This window comes from Tetranychus urticae, chromosome 2 (assembly GCF_039701765.1).
Source record: "Tetranychus urticae isolate SD_2017Ah chromosome 2, NJAU_TeUrti_SD_1.0, whole genome shotgun sequence".
In the NCBI taxonomy this organism is placed as follows: Eukaryota; Metazoa; Arthropoda; class Arachnida; order Trombidiformes; family Tetranychidae; genus Tetranychus; species Tetranychus urticae.
In genome coordinates, this window is record NC_142959.1 from 19,197,321 (window position 1) to 19,222,424 (window position 25,104).

Here is a 25,104-nt window from a genome sequence, read left to right on the forward strand (position 1 = left end):
AACTTGAAATATCTGTAACTATAAGCTATATAAACAAGAACTGAACACCGAACACAATTTCATTTAAATTAAATACCAAAACAAATAGTAAATCTAACCTCACAAATAAAACTAATTTGGTGGGTTGTTTATCAAAAAAGAATGTCAGAGTCAATGATTAATGAACCACGACAAAATAGAGCCAACAGACATGATCTAGATGTTCGGGCATTATGTATAGCTAGATATGCCAATGAAAATAATCTGACTTGGAATCTCTCAGAATTCAAAAAAATTTCGATGAAAATATTGAAAAAATAGTTGATCGTTCTGGACTTAATCTGATTTACCCTTTACATTGACTTGTAAAGAAATTTCATTCAAAACAAACCATTTTCTCTAGATGATCTAAAAACAGTTTATCCACATTCTTAGGTTTGATTTTAACCGATAATAGTTTAGTCTTAACTAGCGAATGATAAAAATTCTGACAAGACAAGTTAAAATTGCAGTTTTACTGTTAAGCTATTTTAAATATCGATAGTATTGAAAGAAGAATCGATAAATATTGATGAAAGAGTGACAATATAATTGATCATAACAGGATTTATAAACGTAAGGATATTTTACTCTAGTGAAATGTAAATTGATTATTTTAATGCGTCCGAGAAAGTTTGTGGCCAAAGGATCGAGACATCCTAAAATTCATATCGACCATAACGTACCCTTAAAAGTTGCTCTGGCTTTCATCTTTCTTGGTGCAGCAGTGGTTATTTTAACGATAAGTTTGGTAGCTTTAATAGTCTCAGTTAAAGCGCGATTTGAAGGTTTAACAGCTACAATCAACAGTTTAACAATGAAAGAAGAATTTGATCGTGAACACCAAAAATTCGTTGTCTCAAGAAGAGAACTTGAGAAGGAATTTGTAATTCAAACTGATAGACTGAATAAAAAAGAGAAGGCTGGTAACGATAGATTGACTGATCTCAAGGATTTACTCAGCAAATTAGGGGAATTTGAAGCAGATTTGCAGAAAATAGCGTTAAACTTGAGCCTAAAATATTCAGATCAAAGTGCTAATTCTCACAAACTGGTTAAAGAAAATTGCGACAAGCTAAAAAAGAAATTGGTACCAGTTCAGAAAGAAACTGCGGAATTGAAAAATAAAATGGATAACTTACAGAAATCGTTGCAAGAAGCCGATATGAAAATTGCAACCTCAAGCTGGCAGAATTCCTTAAAAGAAAGTTTTCCAAAAAATTTCAAATATTATCAACTTGGTGGATATCCAGCACCTAACTTGCTTTGGTCATTTCTGGATTGGAGTGTTGACTTGCCTTCAAATCGTATGTTCATAAAAATTTCAGATGATGAGAGCCAGTTTGGACAATCTTATACTGGTCAAACTCTGCTTGAATCAGCGTTTGAATTGGAATTCACGCCAAATCCGGTTGCCAACAACGAATATTTCTTGAAATTTAATCCTAATATAACTGGAACTCTCAATCTGACGCACGATTTTAGCGAAATTGATCCTTTGGTGCCAAAATCTCGTAGAATAACCATTTGGAAATTACAGAATTAGTGAAATTAAATTTTAAATTTTCAAAATCAATTTAATAGATTTGTTTCATTTAATTTAACAAATTTAGATTGATAAACCATAAGTTGCATTACTCGTTTATTGTATTGTATTGTTTGGTTGGTTTGTCGGTGCATTTTTACTGGAGAGATTCATATTTCAAACTGAACGTAAAGCTTCGTAATTATACAATCTGATATTTAATTGGCTTAAATTTTCGGATAAAATTTAAATTTAAAATCAGATTGACTGTGTCATGATTAATAATAAGTAGATCTAAAAAAGGTTTAAATGGTAAATCCTAGCAGACGATTTTGAGTTTTTACCCTGTAGCTGGTAATCAATGCTTTTCATGGAATTTAATTAAACGCAATATACAACGAGTAACACAAAATAAAAAGAAAAATATAATAATGAGAAAAAAAGAATTGATAAGAAATCAGAATAGAATATGGACAAAATGGTAAAAACCATGTTAGTTTTGGGTCTTTTGATTCAAGTATTGGTATGATGGATTAGTGAAGACTGTTTACCAGGATAGCAAATACAATATGTATTTGAACCGATCATGGAAGAGATGATTTAAAGATGAATTCAGACCTAAAAATTGTGATCAATGATTCATATCAAACGTGAATATGATATGATAGGGATTAATTATGATAGGAAAGCTAAAGATTGAGTATGAAGAAAATGAGGAACTTACAGTCTTTGACTAACTGTCTGGATGGTTTTTCAATCTGAAAAAACCAGAGACTGCACATTTTAGGAATTGTAAAAGTTAAATTATAAACAGTGGGTGAGGAAATTATGTTAAAATAAATTAGAAGGGTTAATATGAGAAGCAGTGGTTAAGTAAGAGAGAAGGAAAGATAAGAAAGGAGGAACAAGAAACAAAAATGTTCAAGAATATTTTGTGTTTAAAGATTGCATGTGATAAGAGGAGAAGGAACTTTACGAAAAAAATTGATCATTCAATGAGTTGGACATAATTTGCTGGGAAGAGACCATAGGTTCCATCAGATGCCATTCCTTGCCACCAGCCAATATCAACTTGCTCGATATGGGTAATTATATCATCTGGATCAAATGTAATCTCTGTTTCATCAGCTGCTTGATAATCATATAAGGCGCGAGCTCTTAAACCATATTCTGATTTAGGGAATCTTTTTTCGACTTCTTCGAAAAATTTTCTTTCTGCTTGAAATTCGGCATCTTGCTCAGTCAATTCATCACTTTTTTCTTCCTCTTCATCGATGTTTTCTGAAAGATTTAAAGACATTAGAAAAAAATTGAATCGATTAGTTAAATGAATAATTAAATCTTGGATCAGAAATACCTTCAGTTTCCTCGGCAATATCTTCTAACGGGTCAAGGTAGGAGGATTTCACTGTAAAGTAACGATTATCGTCAGCTTCATTCTCTGATGAGGTGTGATCATTCGACATGCGTTTCCATACACTGCGTGCAATTTCCTCTAATTCTTCATCCTCGATACCTTCGAATATTTCCTCATTAACTGCTTCGTGTTCCTCGTCTTCCAGTTCTTCAGCATTCAGTATATCTTCGGACTGGTTGTCATTCAACTCGTCTTCAGACTCATGAATCTCAGCATTTAGATTATCATCAGCATGATCAATTTCAGGCTCAGGGGAAGGAGTTGGAACAGCATTTGATTCAACATTGAGCGTTTGTTCAGATTTAGAAGGCGGTTTAGGTTTAATTGTGAGCTCATTTTGTACTTTAGTTTCTAAATTACTACAATCTTTTTTTGTGTTGGTAATCGATTCAACTTCTATGGCTTCTTTAACATCTATTTCCGATTCATTAACTAATTTGACTTTCGATATAAATGCGTCTGGAAGAAAAATTCAAATAAGTGTTAGTTGATGCTGTCGACTGAAAGATTTGAAATATCCAAGTAAAATAAGAATATTTACAGATCTTAACAACTTACCACTTAATTGGGCGGTTTCACTTTGCACATTCTTTACTTTTTCACTTTGAGACATTCTGTTTATTGAGTGGAGCTGAGAATCATTGTTATTTTGATTGGATAAATTTGAAGGTTCACTTATTTTCTTTATGGGTTTTTCAGGCTGAATTGGTGGTTTACCTTCTTCGAAGGCTTTCTTGAAACTTTCAACTCGACTTTTAACATAACTTGAAGATATAATCTCTTCGGAAGTTTTACCATTGCTTTGTCCTTTTTCAACTTCAACTTCAACTTCATCTTTAACTTTTATCCATTGGTTATCAGCAATGCTTCTAGTTCCAAGTTTTGATCTATCGAATTCTCTTTTGATATCTTTATCTGTTTTGATCTCATTCTTTGTTGATTTAATGACAGTTATCACGGTCTGAGACGATTCATTCAGTTGTCTTTCAACCAATAACTTTTCACGAGCTGTTCTTTCCTCGCTCAATTTCTTCTTCTCCTCTTGGTGTCTTTTATTTTCTTCTTCCTGGATTTTATTCCAGAATGTTTCCCGTTTAATTACATCAATCTCCTTTTGAGGTTGTATCCTTTTATAATTGGTACCAACAGGGCTTACATTCTCTACGATTGATCTTTCTTTGAGATTGAAGGATTGGACTGCGATTCTTTCCAATTTTTTAATTATACTGACTGGTTCAACATCATCTTCATTCCTCGCTTCTATTGTCATGTTAGCTCCGCGGAAAAATCGCACAAAATCGTCGATATGATTGGCACAGGCCATTTTACGAGCCGGTGGAGCACCTTCTCCTTGCTGTAAGAGATTAAATCAAGAGAGAAAAAACATATTAATAATACGAAATTTTAACGATAAATTGGTGAAATTTCCTATCACAATCATAATAAGGTTTTTTGATAAAATTTAGCATAAACACATGACTAAGCGTAAATAATGTGGAAGTGACCGACGCCCAAGAATGAAAATTGTTAAATCACTTGATAAGATGAGTGGATAGGATTTGTAAATTCACATTAGCACTAAATTTACAATATCCTAAGCTGCTAAAACGATATTTACAGTCCATTAATGTCGTTATTAAGAAAAATACCGTAAAACCGTTTTTTTTTGTTTCAACAGACCACTGACATCGTGTTTTGTAAGCTTATTTGAAAAAAGATGCCAGGTTAAAAGCATGATTTTCAAATAGGAAAGTAATGATTGACAATAGAAACCAACCCAGTTGATAATGAAATATTTTGGAAGATCTGAATTGGCTGATTTGTATCGACAAAAGGCGTACATAATTTGAGAAGTAGAAAATTGATCAGCCAGAGATTCTAATCCATTTCCACATCCAATCAATTCAAGAATATCTGATTTTTTTTCATAACCGTAGACAGCCCTAAATGAAGAGAGGTCAGTGATTAGATCGTAATTCTCAATAAAACAAATTCATATCCTGAAAACAATTGAATAACAAGAATGAAAAACAATTTTCTTACCATGTAGTACCGCTTTTCTCATCGAGAACCTCCTTACATGAAGAGAGTAGGTCTCGTTTATTTTTGTCCAGATTCAATGGCATTTTTAACTAAACACAATTTAACAAAAAAAGGAACCTGGTCAGTAAATGTTGATGATGATGGTAAACCTTGTGATGATCATTGAACTTTGAAAACAAGAGACAGGGAAATGAAAAGCACCAACAACAACCAAAGACAGAAGATAGCGATGGATAGAAAGATTTGAAATCTATTCAAACTCCATCAATAGATGGAGTTCATGAAGCATGCTAAGCTCTCAACTATACCTGTTTTCGCAGTTGCGTGGAACGTCATTTTTGTTAATTTTGAAATTTGATGTTATTTCGTTTTTCAAAATAGTATTTATTTTGCTACTATAAAGCTAGCAGAAATGTCTGTTGATTCCTATGATTGCTATTTTCTGTACCAACCTGAACCACAACCTGAACCACAACCTGAACCCCAACCTCAACAACAACAGCAACATCAACATCAACATCAACAACAGCAACAACCACAACCACAACCACAACAACCACAACATCATCACAACTCTCACCATGAACATAGTAACAGTGAACCTGTGCATAGTAGTGATAATTTAACTGTGTCCAAAAAGATACAAAATGGTAAAAAAACGAAAGGTCGAGTTAAGATTAAAATGGAATTTATTGCCAACAAATTGAAACGTTACACAACATTCAGCAAAAGAAAATCAGGAATCATGAAAAAGGTAAATTAAATGTTTTCCCATGTAAATTATCTAATGCATTTTTCTTGTTTTGTCTCTTTTTTTCGTTTACCCCTTAATTTCCACAGGCCTTTGAACTATCCACTTTAACTGGAACTCAAGTCATGCTGTTGGTAGCAAGTGAAACTGGTCATGTTTATACTTTTGCCACCAAAAAATTAAAACCAATGATAACAAGTGATACTGGTAAATCGTTGATTAAAACTTGTCTATTCACACCTGAACCACAAGCCAATGGTTATGATCCTAGAATGTCATCAACTGGTTACGAAGAAACAGAATTAAGCTATTCTGTCAACGATGATTCGTCTGAAAAGGTGAGTCTCAAGCCATATCTTTAAAAAGCTCGTCAATTGTTTAATTGTTCAAACAATTTAAACAACTCAAAATCTCTTAACCTTAAATCCTAACCCCTAATCCTCACTTGCCCACAGAAATCTCACGAGAACAGTTTGAGAATATAATTCTAAGGAAATGTTGGACATAATGATAGTTACAGTGAAAACAGTTATTTCAATTCTCTCAATCACAGCATTTACAATTTTGATAACAACTATGCATCATGTTTTTATCAAACTGTTCTCAGTGAGTATTTCACGTTATGTATTTAAATAATACATTTTTCAACCCATAAAATTGGTTAACAAGCCTGATAACAAACTTATAACTATTAATAACATACTTTCCCTACTTACTTTCTCTTCTTTCTCTCTTCTCCTCTCTCTGTCCCTTTCTTCTTTTCTCTTTCTTTTCTTCATTTGGAAGTCTTCCGTTGGTTTTGAAAACTAAAATATCTTCTAAAAATAACAAACATATAAAGACTTATCTTGAACTGGAAAGGAATTCAAAGGAGACAAAATTCTCTTTTCACCCATCCAGAACTATTTTACTAGTCCATAGAATAGACTTGAAATATGATGTGAAAATTCGGAAAAACTGAAAATACCATTTCATGTCTAATCTCAACACCTTACAATTTTGACTAAACAGTCAATTTTTGGGTCCAAATTACAAACACACACACAGCAAAGAGTTAACCTTTTCAAATTAAATCACTGCCAAGTGTTTCAACTGATACAATATAATGTAATGATTGTGGCGGTTAATTTATCTTCAATCCTGACCCTTAACTAATCTCGTCTCCAACAAAACTTAACTAAACCCAAGTGGCCTAACCATAAAGAAGATGCTAATCATTTTAACCCAAAAAAATTGGTCAACATTCATCAACTAACCAAACAATCACCAAATCATCGCTTAAAACCTAAAATCCGTTATTGTTGAGATCATCATCTTTTATTTTGATAAGTCAAGCATCTTTTATTTTTGTCTTTCACCTAATATATTAAACTTCATAATTTAATTGAATTGTTAATCAATGCAATCATAAACAATTTCCTTCAAATTAAAACTTAACATTATTCACCAAAAAAACCGTTAATTGAGCTTTAAATTCAAAGACAGATGACAAAAATTGCAATAAATGATTTCTCAAGTTAAATTAATCTATCAATAATCAATTTCCAATCAAAAAAAAGTTAATTGTAAACAATTAATATTGACTTGAAATAAAACCAACTGCAAGGAAAAGCTCCAAACCTTGACTAACTTGTTCAAGTCTCATATCTTTTTGTGCTAAAAGATTATTAGTCTTGACCATTCGAGGTTAACTTCAACAATTAATTGATTAATCGGTTGATTAGGACAATTTTAGGCTTAATAAAGTGATAGTTTACAATGAAACAATTACAATGATATAAAACACAATAGTCAATGTTAATTGTTTCACCGAAACAAACGTTATTTAGTTACCATGTTGTTTGCGTCTCCATTATTTTTGCTCATTCAGATCAAAGCTAACTTGAATAACAACCAGAAACAAGTTAATATTTAACTTAACAATCTTGACAATTATAATAATACGTTGAACATTATAACTTGAATTCCTATCATCATCATCACCATTATTATTATTACTGTAAATATTAATAAATTAAGGGCTGAATCTTATTTACTCTCACTTTCACCTTTTTACCTACATTTTCATTCATGAAAACTCAACTTTACATTTTACTCAACCAAAAAGCAAAACAAAACGTAGCAAAAAAAAACGGTCAACATTATCGTAGGTTGTTAAGTTACGTTAAGACAACTGCGAATCGGAAATTACATGCAATCGTGGGTGTTATTTATCATGTAGGCTACCTAAGATTTCATTCATTACTTTCACTTTCTCAGAAAAGTGTTTCCACAAAATTTGATTGATCAATTCACTGGATTAATGTAGCAACCTTTTATTCAATTGATTAATCCTTTCAACAATTAACTCTTCCCATTCTTTGAATAGTTAATTCTTATTCAAAAGTTGAATGTTTATTACAATTATCAAAATAATGAGCCATTAACCAGTGCAGTTGACATTATCATTGCTAAAAACAAATGATTGTTACTTTTTTACTGAAAATGTTCATAATTGATTCTGAAAGATTAGAGTTGACTTGCTTTTTTTAATCAATTTAATTCATTTTAACTCATTAATAGGATTTCCTGATAATCTCATTATTATCATCTCATGAAACATAAATTCCAGTATCTCTATGGCCATGAAAATGTATTCATTTACAGAGGGGTGAAAATTCTGGTTTTCTGGTTAACCAACAGTTAATCTACAATTTTTAAGGACAAATCTTAACATCTAATTGAACAATTAACAGATTGATTCAGAAAATTTAAAATCTCATGAAAACAGTTTCAAGATAATACATTATTAAGTGTAACTTACAACACCTTATTTACATATTGTTACTTTCAATCTGTAAACATCTTAACTTGAGATTTGCCAAAATTTGACCCAATTCTGGTTCCATCAACAATTGATTTTCAATGTTGACTCTGTTAATCAATTAAACCCGTTAAGCCATTCAATTTCAACACTAAACCTTTCTGGTTAATTGTAACCTTTGTTTGTTACTCAGCCTTTTGTGACCCATTGGCTCAACAAACACACTTTTACTCTTTGTCTTAATATTTACACTCATCATTAGCATATCAACGGTCATGTTAATGTGAAATTTAACATGAAAATTACATGTTAACTCATTTATCACTGAATCAGTGTTTTATAATAATAGCACATTTATGTTTACACACTTGATTTTGTGATCCATCAATCAATTTAATTTCTTAGCCTGAAAAAGATTGAAAAAGTGATAGACTTTCATTTCCTACTTCCTACCAATTCTGACATTGAAATTGAAACTATTCATTCCCACGGTATTTACCTGAATACCTTAAAACAATATTACAAAATTATTTTATGAACAAATGCGATTGATTGAGGAAAAAAAAGTAGTCATCCTCAGTTTCCTGATGATTATCATTATGAGCAACAAATCAATTGAAATACAAAATTTGATTACATATTGATTTCATAGGAAAAAAATGGTTTACCAATTTCCCTTTAATTGTAACACTCATTGAGACAATTAACTTGCTTTGCAAGGCAGGGAGAGTTGAAAGGCAAGGAGGATCAACAGGTAGATGAAGATGATTACTTTGGGCGTTATAATAAGGTTTACTTGTTCACCTTGTAAGGTTGTTGTGAGTCGACCTGTAGCCATATGTTAACGTTAATGTTAACAATCTGTTAATTCATCTTTAATTAAACGAGTTAACCAATTGTTTGACAAACTTGCAATCAACTCAGATGGATTTATTGTCCACTAATTCATCTTTTGGGTTGATTCAATTGTCACCAAATGTTACCCTTTAACCCTTGATTAACCTTCAATTGTACAGATTTGGTTACAACCTTTAAAAGCTAAGGTCATCAAGCAATCAATTTCTTGTTTCTGATGATCAACAATATCATCATCCAATCAGTTACTAAAGGTAACTTGAAAACTAGTTTACAGGTCAGTGAAGATGAAAGTTTAGTTTATCAAACAGCTTTAATTGTGCACTCTGTTGACTTGCTATTTTGATTATTGATTAAAATTTCCAAGATTCAGTTATCTCTTGAAATGTTCAATGGCTGTTGATTAAAACCGCCGAGTCGACTTTTTAGTTGTAATTAAATCTTTCAAATCTTGCATTGTTATTCATTATTTTTTCCCCAGAAATAACTCAATCTAAACCATCACCTTTCATCTTCCTTATTATCATCCCACAATTTGATAATACACTTGTTAACTGTTCACCATTTAATGATTAACTTGAACAACCAGCAGAATCAATTGTAACGATACAATTACAGAGCAGTTAATTCAGTTCAAGTGTTTGCTCTCTTGTTAATTCAAGTGTCAACCTGAAATGTGTTAATCCTGCATTGATATTTACAGGTGAAATTAATAACTACCTTAATATCAACTTATCGCCTGATTTATGGACAGATATTTCATTTCCATATAAAATGATTGCAGCTTAATTTTATTAGAAAATCGATAAAATTGAATCAAAATTGAATAACATTATCAAATCTGTAAACTGATTGAAGGATGAATTTTTAAAATCAATTCAATTTTCATGATTATTCTTACCAACAATTTTCTTTGTTAACAATACAAATTATATTCTTGATTTGATACTTAATTAGACCTTTGAATTGATCTTATTTCAAAGTTCAATTTATCCAGTTTAATCAAATGGTTAAATCTGGCGATAATTTATCATATTGAACCCAATTTAACCTACAATAAGCTGCTAATTTCCCATTGATTTAAATTGTAATTTACAGTCAAAATTGCAGTTATTTGTTTGTTTCCATTCAATCACTTTCACTTATCCAATGATAATTAACAAACAGTCCAACAACAATTAATCGTAGGTTGATTAAGAACTGGTTTAACCGTAGGTGTTATTTATGTAGGCTATTTCAGATCATTCATTTTATCATTCATTCAAAATTATTATCATTATAAAGATTATAATTGTGCTTTTACTTTTATAATAAATAACTGAACATTTGAAGCAAGAAAAAAACTGTTGATTCTCTGAGTCTCTGTTTATCACTGACAATCAGCTGAATCATTTACTGTAATTTGCTTCCTATTCTTAGCACACAATCTTAATCACACTAATCATCATAATGATTAAGAAACAACAAGACAATCATGCTCATCATCATAATCACCGTCCGAAGAAAGTTTCCTTCAATTCAGTCGCAATTTCTGTTAATTTTAGTTTTCACTAAACAGAGGTTTAAGCAGCTAAAACAGTCTCAATTGTCATTTGGATTGTAGCCCATAAAACCGGCAATCATTAAACAGATTAACATCAATCTCAATGTTGACAACAATTAGAATCGTCTTGAACCAATAAACAATCAAACCAACATGACTTCCAATATAACATCAACTAATCTTAACATGAAATGAACACTTGATAACATTAAACGATAACAAGTAAATTGAATGCAAAATATTCATTCTTTGTATTTTTTTCTTTTTTTATTTTAAATGTTTTGTTCTCGCCATTTCCATATCCATTTCCCATTCCTATTCCCATTATTTCATGAACATCGATTGAACCTTTTTTGGCATGAAAAAATTGATTGAAACGCACCGAACAACAAAACCTGGTAACAATTATTTGCCTCTTATTGATGTCGCATGTTTGCTGTTTTGTATTGTCTTGAAACCTCAACGACACCATCAACCATCATGTCCATCATCATGGTGATTCATGTTTCTTCCTGTTCTCTGTCTCCCACTCCATCACTCACTAATGTGTGAGAACAGTTATCTACATCAAATTACAATTTATCTGCTTGCATATTTCCGGACTCAACCTCATCCGAACCCAATTCAAACGCTAATTATATGTATGTCTTGGACCATTTAAATTGTGACAATAGTACAACCACGAATCTACCTTTACCACCCTTCGGAACGATCCATTCCTAGGAACACTTTCAGATGAATATGAGACTCACCAACCCTCCCATCATCCCATCCAAACCAATGAAGATGATCATCAACATTTAACCAATCACATTACAAACAATCATCATCTTTCCTCTATATCACACTCAGATAGTTCATCACCATTTGATTCACTTTCATCTTCCCATTCCAACCACATTCACCAACAACCACAACAAACCAATCATAATCACCATCAACCAGCACAACAACAACCAAACCATGTTAACAATAATCATTTACACCAAAACATTAATGCAACAATCAACATTGACTTGCACGAGTCCCACTTAGACTCAAGTCCAAATGAATTAACAACTTATCCGTATTCACCATTCATTTGTTAACACCAATAGTTAACATTAATTTAAATTACTTAAGCATGCAAATTGAAAGTTCAATTGAATGCCGAAATTTGAATCATCTTCATTAGCCAATCCAATGATCGAGCTTGAGTAAAACATAAAACCCAATCAAAGGTGAATGTTGTATTCAATTGTATTTTTGTTAAGTTTCCTGATCACCAAAACACCAAATGATGAACTTTGTTTTCTTGCCTGTTTCCTGTTAATGTTATTTTCATCGCAATCATCTTCATCTTCATTATAATTATTTTCATTATTATTGTTAAACTTTCACTCCCGCCCACTTTGTTGTTGAACCAATCAAAGAAGTGAACATTTTCTGAAAATTCAGGTTTACCTGAATCGCCTACCTGAATCTGAATCAACCTATAATATTAAGGTTCACCTTACCTATAGAAATACCTGTCCTAGTTATTATCCTTCACAAATGATTGAAAGTAAAAGTTATTCAATTAATCTGACAAATTGAAAAGCAAACAAAAGTTAGAAACAAAAATCTCGAGGAAATGCAAAACACGGCAAAGTTATCACAACAACAGTCATGATAATTAATGATAATGAATGAACATTTAGTGAACAATTGATAAACAATATTATTCAAAATTACCTTAAAAGGTTATTTGCTTTTTTTTCCTGTATATTTCATATTTAAGGTGTCTTATAGCTATTTTATTGTTATTTTTTTTCTGATTTAATTTATATTTTTTAATATCATTCCAATTATAACGATAATAATAACAATCAATTATTCATCATCATTTGTACCTTTTTATTTTATTTCTTGCTCTTCTTTCAATTATCAATAAATTGTAATTAAATCACCTATATTGTCCAGTTAATGTTGCTTCAGTTTCTTAATCGTTTTAATATTGTTGATTGTGTTAATCTTTGTCACTTTGCCATTAACAAATTAACATTGCATCCAATTACACAATTGAACATTTGTTGAATTGTAACATTATTTCAACTTGTTCAAGTAACCTTAACACTTACTGTAACTCCAGAAGCCAAATGTAAAGAGTTAATTTTTAATCATTTTTTGATTACATTTCTTTATTCAGCTATCGTTAGATTCCCGTCAATCAAATTGTGATTGCTTTCGAAATTTAAAAGTCGAAATTCAAATTTCGAGAATAAATGACATTAAAATGAACGTTTTCTGTTATAAGCAATGACTGGTAAAGTTTTGGACTCATTTTTCAGCATTAAATTTCGTCAGTTAGACTAAACTTACAAGAACCATTTAACCGTTGAAATAAAGGTACACTTCTCAAGAACATTTTGTGCAAAAATTGTCAAGTTATGGCCTTAAATGGACAAAGACGTCGCAATCTGATTTTGTCTTTCGTCAAAAACCTTGTTTTCAACTTCATACTTACTTTAGATATCATTTAATGATAACTCAAGTTTCTAGTAAAGATCCAATGAAAGGACAATAGCCAAATCGACCCAAGATTCAGAATAAAATGAACCATGCACCAACCAATGACCAGTATATATTGTTTAGCACCCTTGAAACTATCGTAATAAAAACAAAAATAATCTTCGTAATTTGTGGTTTTGCATTAATCTTACATTTTCCTGTGGAAGTGAGTGTCCAAAAATCAATTCAATGATTCAATCAATTTATCATAAAAAATGAAGCGATCATAATCCAAATACAATTTTTAAATCATTTTTATTTTCTTCATCAACATCATCTTTTAAAATATTTTATTTATTTTTATTTTATGCTTTTTGCGTGCTAATATTTTCCATCTTTCATGATAGTTTCAAGGGTTTTGAACAAAATATATTTGGTCTGATGTGTTCCTCATAGTGTAAAGAGAAACGGCTTTGAAGATTCATTTCCATGGAGTAAAACTTTCAAAGTTCAATATCTCAAAAGTCACTGGTTTAGACTTTACTCGTCATAAGCTCTCGATTTTTATATTGTTAATTTCATTGTGAATCTTGGGCTGACAATTTAACATTTGATTTTCTTCCTTTTAGTTTTGCATTCAATTGAATTGATATTAAAATGTAAACTCCAAGTTATCTAGTTGTCCATCTAATCGACCAAAAAATAGGTTAAAATTGAGGCAAATGTTTTCTGGTTAATAACTAATATTGTATTGAAATTGAACCCAATTGAGCTTAATTCTGGTTTCAACCAAAGGATTTTGACATGATAATACCTGAAACTATCAATGAATTGTCATTTATCAATTGTTATCTGATCAACTGTCAATCTTCCGAAACATTGGTAGCTATCTTGATACAATTAACCAGATTATTTCCTAAAATGATCTTAGAATAGTTTTTGTTTTTCATTCTAAACGACACAACACATCCAAAATAAGTTACAATTGTATCAACTGATTGTTTGTATCTAATCATTAACCACTCACTTTATAAATATTATTGAATAACATTGAATAATAAATTGAATAAAATGAAAGATTAAACCATTGGATCAAAAAGATTAAGCGTAAAGATATCAATTTATGAGTTGCAAAATTGAAAAATTGGTTCAAATGAATGAAATGCAGCCTAAACCTGCAGCCTCTTTTCAATGTGTTTACATTTATACTTTTAATCTCAATCTTTGATTTTACATTAAAAACAAATGTTGACTCGGGTGGAGCAATTTAAAAATTATAATTTACTATCAAATTGTTTCACCAAATTAAATATGTCTTATGGTTAATTAAACGTGTTCAATCAAATTAAGGTCCATTGTTTTGTCTAATCAAGTGAATATTATAACAGCTAGATGGTATCAGTTACGTTTACTAGGTGTTAATCTGTGAATAAGCTTTTGTTTTGTGTGTTTTGTAGAGGCTTTTTTGACTCTTGTTTACAATTGATTTGAATCACTCTGCATTCTTTGAAGTTCAAAGTTTCAATACAATTATAATATTGTATCACCATTATCATCTAACCAATCAATGTGATTAATTGTAATGTATTGTGTTTGTGCATTGTAACGGTTGGTGTGTAATCCATGCTGCTTTGTCTCTCTCTTTCTCTTACTGCGCCACTAATGTAACAAACGTTGGTCTACGCACTGAGGAGCGACCATCAACAAATTATACCTTTCTGATAATCTTGATCATCTTGTTTCATCTTTTGTTACTTCCCACTCTATTTAAATTTGTTTAATTTTTTTGATTATTGGATTATAATCAAGGTGAAAGCGAAACAATGAAACTACAGCAATACATATACAATTGTATGTCACTACAAAGGATTGTCAAGAATTCAAGTTAAGATTGTTTATTAAGATTTTTTAAGGTTGTTTATTTGGCAACCATTTTGAGTTCTATGTAAAGATCACTTTTTGCCTTTTCCTTCATCTCATGTTGAATTGTCAGCTTGAAATGTTGACATCACCACCTTTTTACCATTAAGCAGTCAACATTGAGATATGATAGCCATTTGCTTCTGGTTTACTCTGGAAATGAAACATTTTGTGTAGACCCTTATTTTTTTGAACACTTTCACTATTCAGTGAATACTTTTTAATTGATTATCACTCCTTTTTGATGATTGATTGTGATCATTTACAGTAAACTGATTTACTAAACTTTGAATGTTGATGTTTATAACCCAATTATCTAAGGCCTTGGTTATTTTGCAGTATTGAGAGTAAACTGTTTTCCTACAAGGTTAACCATCTTTTGTTTATCAACTTCTCATGCAGACGACTTTCATCAAAATCTTATGCCACAAATGTTATCATCACCGTTCAATTTCAAAATTAATAATCACACCTATGTGATAAATTGTTGAATCATTTCTAGGCAATCTTATGAAAGCAACAAGAGATGACTCGATGTATTGTGTCCATCAAAGTTAACCTTAAACAATAAGCTTTCTAGAACAATCATTTTCAAGATTATATTTTCAATTTTTAACGGTTTATTTTAACGGCTAATTGTCATAACTGTGGATTTATCAGTTTAAATTCTGACTGCTAAATTCTTTCTATTGCATGATCAAGATATTTTTGGACATGGAAAGATTAAAGGTGGCTTGTATGGCATGATCAAGATCATACAACTTTCAATGTTTGCTAGCAAATCCCATTATCCTCGCAATTCATTAAGAGTAAATGAACAATTTTGAAATGTTGAACTATAGCCATCCTCTAATCACGTCTTTTTTTCTTTCTTTTTTTCTGTTTTCAGGATGAAGATTCATCTTCCTCTCAGGATATTTTCGGATCGTCAGGAGGGATCGGAATATCATCTAACTCACCAATCAGTAGTAACAATAATCCAACATGTTCATCTGGACCTTCGAAAGGCTCTATTTACCATAACAGTAACCATCAACAGGTCCAGCATCATCAGCAACAGCAACAGTCACCCTCTTCATCAACAACTGCACTTGCATTAACATCAACGGCCAACAATTTAACCTCATCGTCTTCACCATGTTCATCCCTTACAAATGGATCTTCAAGTCCATCACCAAGCCTATCATCAATTGGATCAACACTTCCAATATCATTTATGCCCGCTGCTTGTTCAACGGCATCATCAGTACCAATGACCACAAATCTTTCACCATCAGTTACATTAATTGAGACAGTCTCGACATCATCATCTTCATCCTCATCTTCACCCTCGTCTTTACCACTCAAATTAACCACAACGAATCCAATTAGCCGATCAATTGGGTTGACCAATAATCACAATATTACCAGCAATGCTAGTCAAAATAATAATACGGGAACAACTTTCACTGCCGCTATTTTAGGTAAATAACCATTAAGCTATGTTGGGTAAAAACTTTGCCCATTTTGTGCACCATTTCAACCCATGGATTCACCAATTGTCATCAGCTTTTTTATACACTTGATTTACAGAGTAGATATGGAAGCAAACTGTAAGACAATAAATTTTTTGGTTCAATTCCAAGAAATTCAACTCCAAAAAATGCAACTGTGTCGTTAGATGGTAAATAAATTGCCAGACAGAATCTAGATGCAAGTTATTAACATAAGCAAACAAAACCAGGAAACGTTTTATTTTAGCATTTAATTTTACAAATTCAATTTCAATGTTCATCTCTTTCAATTCATCTTAAATGATCAGAACAGTATGATGCTTTTAAATTACCGATGGAAAATCAATTGAAGGTTATTTTACGCTCCTTTGATCCAAATACAATGTATAATAAATGGTCAGTCAATTAAATGTTATTAAATGTTAGCCCATTGTATGTATGGTCATTACTGCTTGTTAACTTGAGCTTAGGCGTTTGATACATTTGACCCTTATTGAAAGTATAAGTCCATCTGGATCGCTAATCATTATCATCCTCATCAAAATTACACTTTCTAATTCAACTGCCTACAACTTCGATTCACCCACGGTAAAATTAAATTAGAGCAAGATTAATCAAGAAGATCTTCGATTGAGTTTAACTTGATTTACAGTGAAAAGTTGTAAACAAATTTTAATAATGACAATAAGGAAGACGTTTCTCGTTGCAAGGTGGATTGATTTGATTAATGAATTACCCTGTGATTTATAGTTCTTAAGACCACAACACAAATGAAACCATTAGCATTTGAAATTTATTCAATCTTAATTAAATGACCGTTTTATATCTAATCGTCATTGCACTGGAAAAGTTCATCAGATGGCGTGAGGTTCGCCTTTGTTTTTAATTTAATCCATTGGTTATTAAAATTTTCTTGTTTTATTTTATCAAATATTTTATTAATTTGGCCTTTATTTAATTTGACATTTTTAGGGGGAATTTTACCTTCATCAGCTTTATTAAATGGAAGTTCAAATTATCAAGACAATCATGGTGCATCTGGAACAATTAATCCAACAACTCTTTACAAATTACCCGATTTCACTTCATCTTTAAGTGACCCGAGATTGTCTTCAAAAATGTCATCGCCTTTGTTCAACACTGGTTAGTTCGGGATAAATTTTGAAACATCATTTAATATTTTATCTTTTAATCTAATCGTCTAATTTGTGTAAATTTTTACCTTATTAGGAAGTGTTGTCCTCTGTGCCAACCAAACATCTAGTAACAATGGATTAATGTACCATACGCCTCAAGGAGTTGTCTATGCAACAGCAGCTAATCCTAATTCAATGTTACCCGAGAGTTTGATCCTTAATTTTGGTCAAAATTTGAGTCAAGCAGCAGTTGCTCATAACATTTCTGATCAAAATAATATAAGCGAGACCAATGAATCTAATGGACGACGTCGGAACCAAAATGAGTTTATTTCAAATCAATCTAACCATGTAAGTGTTTCGTGCAATATCTCAATATGTTTTGATTTTTAAATCTTTTAACAAATATCTTCATTTTTTCTTACGAAAACAGAATCCCGTTAAATCTTATAAAAGTGGTGCTTTCAAAAAGTCTCGGAAATCTATTTAATGCTCAAATGCTATGAAGTTACCCTTTCTATACTTATGGATGTGCCTTTCAAGTTATATTCAAGTTGGTTTTGATGAAATAGTCTAGTCTCAAGATGAAAATAATTTCAAAGAAAACTGGTTCAAATGAACTTATTATTTTGTCTTCAAGTTAAAACCAATGAGAACCGTTGAACAATATTGTAACTACATGTTGATAGTTGATTGTGAACAATATTTGCATAAATGTTTCGTTTTTTCTTTGTTCGCCCATTTGTTTTGTTTTTCTGGATTCAATTGAAAAGATTGACGATAATTTAATCTTCATTATTATAAAAGATCAATGGTTGAATCAAATAAATCAATGTTTTTTGCTTTCCAATGCACTGATTTCTACTCATTTTTCTTTCTAACCATCATATTGATGCTCGATGATAAATTGTCATGATGAAGTGCAGTTGAACTAAAATTAATGACAAACACCTAACATCGGAGTATTTAGTCATTGGATGGAGAAAATATTACAATCGTTTTATCTTGTGAAGGGAAAGCCTTAATTCTTTGAGATTTAGCTAAAGATCACACGAATCGTTGATTGAATCATCATTATCAGCTAATTCGCATAAAACATTTTTCAACACAACAGGATCAATATTTGAACCAAGCATATAAAGAAAAAACCAATCTCCATAAGTTGATTTTTGAATAATGGGTTTGATGTGTTGACTTGAGGACCAAGAGTAGGTTAATTTGGTCACAAAGAGCCAAAGTGATCGAGACGAGATGACCATTATATGTATTACAAGGGTGAGTGCGGTCAATATAAAAAGTAATAGAAACCAAAACCAAAGGAAAATATAAATTTTTTCATTAATAATATTTAAAGGCAACAAACAAAGAGCATCGACTGAATCTAACCCCGCTGATGGTCCATACCGTTTGAAGCGACATTTAGTAACTTTAGGAAAAATACGAGCCATTGGATCAATTCGCTGTTCATCATTGACAAGTAAAAAATTGATAACTTCAAGACCATATTGACGGAATTCACCTTCAAACAATTTATCAAGAAAATACAATTGCAAGGAAATATTGACCAACGCTAACGATTCACAAATAAAAAATCTTAAACCAAATAAAAAAGACAAAAAAAAGATCAGTAATTGAGCCAATGTTTGACAATTGACTGAAAGCTTACCTGAATGAATATGAATCATGACTGCCTCGACTTGATACCAGATATTTAACCAGATTATGCTGCTTTTGTTGCAAATGACGACCCGAATAAATGGCTTCATTCACGGGTTTGGATAGAGCTTCAAGTTTTCCACCTTCCCAAAATTTCCACAGCCAGTGGGGCAAATAAAAACATATGGCTTGAATGAAAAGGACAAAAGCTACCCATTGGTAATAACCATGATATTTAAATTGTTTCTCATCCATGGTAGCATCTATGCCTGGATATGATTGTAAAGGGTAATTGTATGATGCTTGAGGTATGGTGAAAGTTGTGTACATCCAACAGAAAGTATTGATAATGTCGATTGGAATGGATTCATCAGTTAAACACTCGATTGGTTTACCAACATATTCCTTGGCTGTGACAATTACACAAAAAGCTAGCAACAAGATAACTGAAACAGGATAATGAAGCACTAAAACACTATTATCTATTTTAACTTGACTTATTTTGACCAAATTTCGTAAACTTTCAAAAATACTAATCATATTTGCGTTGAATAGAGTTATCTGATTACAAAAAGATTAACAATCTGATGAGAAATATGGAATCTACCAGTTTTGAATCATCACATGTTCACTTCAGTGCATGAATCAGTTTTAATCAAAAATCATTGGCAACTAAACCTTTATTTAATAAAATTTAGTATTCTATTGACTTTTTCATAATATCTCATCCAACTTGCTCTTCGGAAATAAACAAATCCATCGCTGTGAAAATTGAAGAATCTTGGATAATCACAACACTAAGCTCACTACTCTAATACTCTAATACAATTATATGAGATACTTGATTACTACGATGATATACGAATTTCGATTGTTGGCCGAGCTGTGCATCTTTCTATCCTTTCTCTTATCCTTTGATTTTTAGGTTCAATTGTCGAAAGTGTACAAAATATTTTTGGACACGGCCAAACATCAGAATGCTTCAATTGACTAAAAATCTTAATTCGGTTAAATTGGAGCTAAGAGTGGACAACAAAATCGTTCTGCTATTTGAAAAGCTAAAGCAATTTAAATTATATTAAAAATTTGTTTTTCTTTTCCAGATGAGCTGCTGAAGTTCAATTGCTCTCACTTGTTTAATAGCTCCATTGATTATCCGATATCAATTACAGAGTCGATTAATCGAATAGTTATCATATGATATTCAAAATACTGTGAAAATTATCAAAAAAGCTAAAACTTTTCATTTGTTATAATGTCTTAAATTCCTCAATATATGTGTTACTCTTTGATTGACAATTTTAAAGTGTTTTTTAGTTAACTGTTACCCATTTAATCTTACCCTATGACTTCTGATCCTAGATTCTCACCCCAACATCACCAACCACCTCCACCTCCTCCTCCACCTTCACTCCCACCGCTTTCTCTACCTTTTACATTGGGTAGAACTTTTTTGAACAAATTTTCTATCAAGTCTGATGAAGAAGAACCTCATAATTCTGTTCGCAAGCTTTTGCTTAAGTCTGGGATAATGTCTTGCAATGATGGTGCCGATGAAAAGCATTTGCTATTTTCACGTTACAATCAAGCTCCATCAATCACTCAGGAAGGACCTACGTAAGTTTTAAACTTTCCAATCCCTTTTCACAGAGTTGTAAATAGGGTACGGATATATGACTCACATGTTTTTTTTTGCTTTCAGATGTGGTTTAGTCGCTCTTATGATGGCTTTGGAGCTACTTGGAGTAAAAACGCGTGAACTTTCTGACGTTTTAGAAGAAGCCAAGAAACTAGGGATTACTTACAATGGAGAAATGTTTTCAGGTAATGTCAACGAAATGGTAACTTACAATATTTATAATTAGTGCTTTAACCAATGATTTACCTGATTTCTAATCACAGTCCACAATCTTGGTTGTTTGTCCCAACATCTGGCTCCTGAAATTTCAGCATTGCATGTATGTGATATTTCCGATAGCAAAACTAAACAAAAATTTATTAAACACCTGTCTTCAGGATGGCCTATTCTGATTCCCTACGATGCAGATTATAATCAACTGCCCTGCTCTATCAACGGACATCGTGCTCACTGGGCTGTAATCTTAGGTTATTGCATTGAAGTGTTATGTCCTTTAAACTGTGACATCGAAGAAGTTTCGAAATTTTGGAGAATCGATAATTTTTATCCATCGTTATACCATTTAAATACAACCGATGGATTTAATGATACAGAATTCTCTAAAAAAATTTACGACTTACTTTTGTTAGATTCATGTAAATTATACCTGTATGTTAAGCAAGGTAAAAGTTGTAAATTACTTTTATTCGACTATGAATCTCTTATAGAGAGCAACAGAAACTTGAACTCAATTAATCCTACTTCAACTCGAGAATATTTACTTCCAGAAGGAGGGGTTCGTTCTGGATTGAGTGATCAAGCTTTATTGCTTGAGCCTAGCAATATGAATCTGTGAAAAATGTTGATAATTTAAGTAATTTAAATTTTATTCATGATCTCCAAAAAAGTGCAAAAAAGTTTTAATAAAACGCTGACAATATCTTAGGCATTACAATTGCATCAGATTAATAATACCTGAAGACTTGATACTTTTTGTTGCAATCATTTACCTCAGTTGTAATTGATAAAAGCGAAAAATGATATTTGACAAATAAAAATAATTTAATTTAGTAAATATAATTAGTAAAAAATAATCACATTTTGTTCCTGGATTTTTGCAGAAGAGGAAATTTAAAGCTTAGAGAATGGCTAGGAATTGGGTTGGGAGAATCTGCTTTTGTTTCTGATTTAACATTTGATGTAGAAATGGTTGATTGTGATGGAGTTGATGATGATATCGTGGATGTAGATTGACCAATTAGGGTACCAAAGAGAAGCCCTGTGCTCTTAATGCACCGAGAAACAGAAGATTGGAAATGAGGCTGAAGAACGTGCAAATCAAAAGGATCGATTTGGCTTTGATAATTGTTAATATTATCATTTAATAATGGCTTAATCTCCTTCTTAATGTTATCATCCTTGGTTAATCCAAATAGCAGTTGCATAAAAGAAAGATCAAAGTAGAATTGTAAAAATAGCGTATGTTTAACATTTTTTGGTATATCTTTAGCAAGAATATTCTCAAGAAGTTGTTGATAATAAGAGTTGATTTGTAAACCAAGTTTGCTCAAAATGAACATAATAGCTTTTTTACTCATGGTATGCGCACCAATATTATTTATCGATATGTTTAATTGCTTCAGTAAACTATAGAGAGGAATAGAAATCTGCATTGGAATCCTTATATTAGATTTAATTGTTTTGCCATCCTCTAATGTTTCCTCCAACGTTATCTCTTCCCATGTTAAACATAAATCTAAGAAATTAGTAATGGATTTCATATCCATTTCTTTAGAGAATTCACCAGTTAAATCCGTGAGTTTTTGCGATAAATAGTCAATGAATAATTTGTTGTAAGCATTCCTTAATAAAACACGAGATCGTGTCCAATCAGATTGGTCTTTAGAAAACATAGAATGGCAACCAGCAAATTTAGGGCAGCCATAGACAAGCGTCCGGTATATATTGGCCATTCTGAGCATATTTTGACTTTTGTCGACACATAGATTATCAAAATAATCAATAAAGTTACTTAAATTGTCTACTAATGCTGAAATGAAAATACTTTGCAGAGTAATCAAATCTTTAGAAGGTAAAAATCCTTGTGAGGCATTATCTTGTATAATGGATAATTGCTCCGAAATTATCTCCAATTGTTGTTCAAAAGGATGGCAAACTTTGAGGTTTTCTTCAATCAGACCGTAAGCTTTCATTGACAAACTATCCTGTTCACTTGATTCATATTTCCAAATAACATCAATCAGTGCCACTGGTTCATCCATTGCTGATGTCAATATTGCTTGAATTGAAGATTGGAGACATTTGTATGTATTGGTAACTGAAGAAGTTATTAAAATTTCCATATGTTTCATTACAGTATCCTTAAGGAAGAATTGCCATATAGATACTTCATTGTCGAATAGTATATCATTTAGATCTGTCCAGTTTAACAATCTATTTGAATCCTCCAACAGGCTGTTTGCTTCCTTTAAAACAGTGAACAACGTAAATATTGAATCGACTTTGCTGACAATCTCTGAAAACTTAGGAATTATGTTTTTATAAACTTGTTGGATCCAATTATTGCACATCGTTTTAACCTGGCTCATTTCAAGTTCATGATCTGTGAAATGCGACTTGAGACGAAAATTTTTGATTTCATTTGGTACCAAACTTAAATATAGATGATTGCAGAAAAGCTCTTGACTAGCTTGAAATTTTTCAACAATATCTTTTGAACGCGCCAGATAGTTTGGAATGCCCATGTCTTCCACAAAAACTAGGTAAGCTAATCTACAAGTATCAAATAAATTTCCAAAAAGATCGAGACAAATATCTGCAAAGTCAGGGGAACGGTTGATGAATAAATTGGCCATTTGTTGGTATCGCGTTTCTAACAACGTCTCTAATAGTTGACTAGGATTAAAAGATTGTAAAATTGAGATGCACATCAGATTTAAGGCGATTGATTCTGGTTCCAGAGTAACTTTTCTAGAGTACGAAACATTTTTCCATGCTTGATTCACCAGGATTGACGAGAAGTTACAAACAATGTTTGCATATTGAGTTACGATGTTCGGTCTGTTCTGTGTGATTTCAGTAAATGAATCTTTCAATCTATGCCAAACATAACAAACTTGTGAATAGTAGAAAGTTGCGGATAGAATATCGTTAACATCTAAAAAATACCAGATCTAGAGAAAAAATAAAATTAATAATTGCACGCTTTTAAATCTTTCATCAAATATTACCTTAGATGGAGATTTAACTATAATTTTACATTTGATGGCAAACTCCCACTGCAATAAATTCCCTTTATTAACTGGACTATCGCTTAATTTCTGTTTGCTACTCAATCCCTGAGTAACTTTCGATTTAAAGTGATGAAACGATTTATCCAGGTTGTCAATTTCTTCAACCACAACCAAACACCTTTGAGCCATAATTTGCAAGCCATCTGACACATCAATCAAATCTTTATATTTTTCCCTATGACGTTAAGAACAAAAATAAGGTATATTTTAACAAATTGGCATAATTAAAACAAGTTAAAATCTTGATATTACCCGATAATTTGCTTCAAGTCATCTTTTCTTTTCTCAATCTCCTTTTTGAGTTTGGCTTCAATCTCCTCAATTTGAGCTATTGAGTTAGTCTCAAATAAGAGTTCCACATTGTCAGATTCCATTAGATATTAAACAGGCTAGCTCGAGGAAAATAGTCACAATTATGTTAAATCATGAAGAATAAATGTTGAAAAATTGTCGAATGTAAAGATGTGCTAAAAAATGATCAAATTGAAAAGAATCTCTAAAGACATATTACACATCAGCCAAAAGCTACACAAATAACACAAG

The 25,104-nt window shown here is 31.6% G+C and overlaps 5 protein-coding genes across 6 annotated transcripts; 2 read left to right on the top strand and 3 right to left on the bottom strand.

Annotated features, from left to right (window-relative positions):
• Positions 1-1,574: 1,574 nt before the first annotated feature.
• Positions 1,575-5,175, bottom strand: Abp1 (Actin binding protein 1). 2 transcript variants are annotated; one of them, XM_025162681.2, is made up of 5 exons: positions 5,004-5,175; positions 4,802-4,903; positions 3,519-4,314; positions 2,901-3,419; positions 1,575-2,824 (listed from the first exon to the last, which is right to left on the bottom strand). In XM_025162681.2, exons 3-5 carry the CDS (start codon positions 4,282-4,284, stop codon positions 2,532-2,534), a joined length of 1,578 nt encoding a protein of 525 aa, XP_025018449.1. In that variant the 5' UTR covers positions 4,285-4,314; positions 4,802-4,903; positions 5,004-5,175; the 3' UTR covers positions 1,575-2,531. The 2 variants fall into 2 exon arrangements, with proteins under 2 accessions (XP_025018449.1, XP_015794781.1); XM_015939295.3 differs by having other exon boundaries at positions 4,738-4,903.
• A 230-nt stretch (positions 5,176-5,405) lies between these two features.
• Positions 5,406-18,823, top strand: LOC107371264 (serum response factor blistered). The gene is made up of 6 exons (XM_015939296.3): positions 5,406-5,757; positions 5,844-6,092; positions 16,234-16,807; positions 17,810-17,980; positions 18,068-18,324; positions 18,407-18,823. The coding sequence occupies exons 1-6, from the start codon at positions 5,416-5,418 to the stop codon at positions 18,461-18,463; spliced, it is 1,650 nt and encodes a 549-aa protein (XP_015794782.1). The 5' UTR covers positions 5,406-5,415; the 3' UTR covers positions 18,464-18,823.
• On the bottom strand, positions 18,818-20,286 carry LOC107371265 (innexin inx2-like). The gene is made up of 2 exons (XM_015939297.3): positions 19,640-20,286; positions 18,818-19,566 (listed from the first exon to the last, which is right to left on the bottom strand). Exons 1-2 carry the CDS (start codon positions 20,167-20,169, stop codon positions 19,014-19,016), a joined length of 1,083 nt encoding a protein of 360 aa, XP_015794783.1. The 5' UTR covers positions 20,170-20,286; the 3' UTR covers positions 18,818-19,013.
• A 540-nt stretch (positions 20,287-20,826) lies between these two features.
• On the top strand, positions 20,827-22,327 carry LOC107371480 (actin maturation protease). Its single transcript, XM_015939572.3, has 3 exons — positions 20,827-21,246; positions 21,332-21,453; positions 21,532-22,327. Exons 1-3 carry the CDS (start codon positions 20,975-20,977, stop codon positions 22,101-22,103), a joined length of 966 nt encoding a protein of 321 aa, XP_015795058.1. The 5' UTR covers positions 20,827-20,974; the 3' UTR covers positions 22,104-22,327.
• Positions 22,291-25,082, bottom strand: Cog1 (conserved oligomeric Golgi complex subunit 1). Its single transcript, XM_015939568.3, has 3 exons — positions 24,814-25,082; positions 24,499-24,736; positions 22,291-24,441 (listed from the first exon to the last, which is right to left on the bottom strand). Exons 1-3 carry the CDS (start codon positions 24,933-24,935, stop codon positions 22,342-22,344), a joined length of 2,460 nt encoding a protein of 819 aa, XP_015795054.1. The 5' UTR covers positions 24,936-25,082; the 3' UTR covers positions 22,291-22,341.
• Positions 25,083-25,104: the final 22 nt, after the last annotated feature.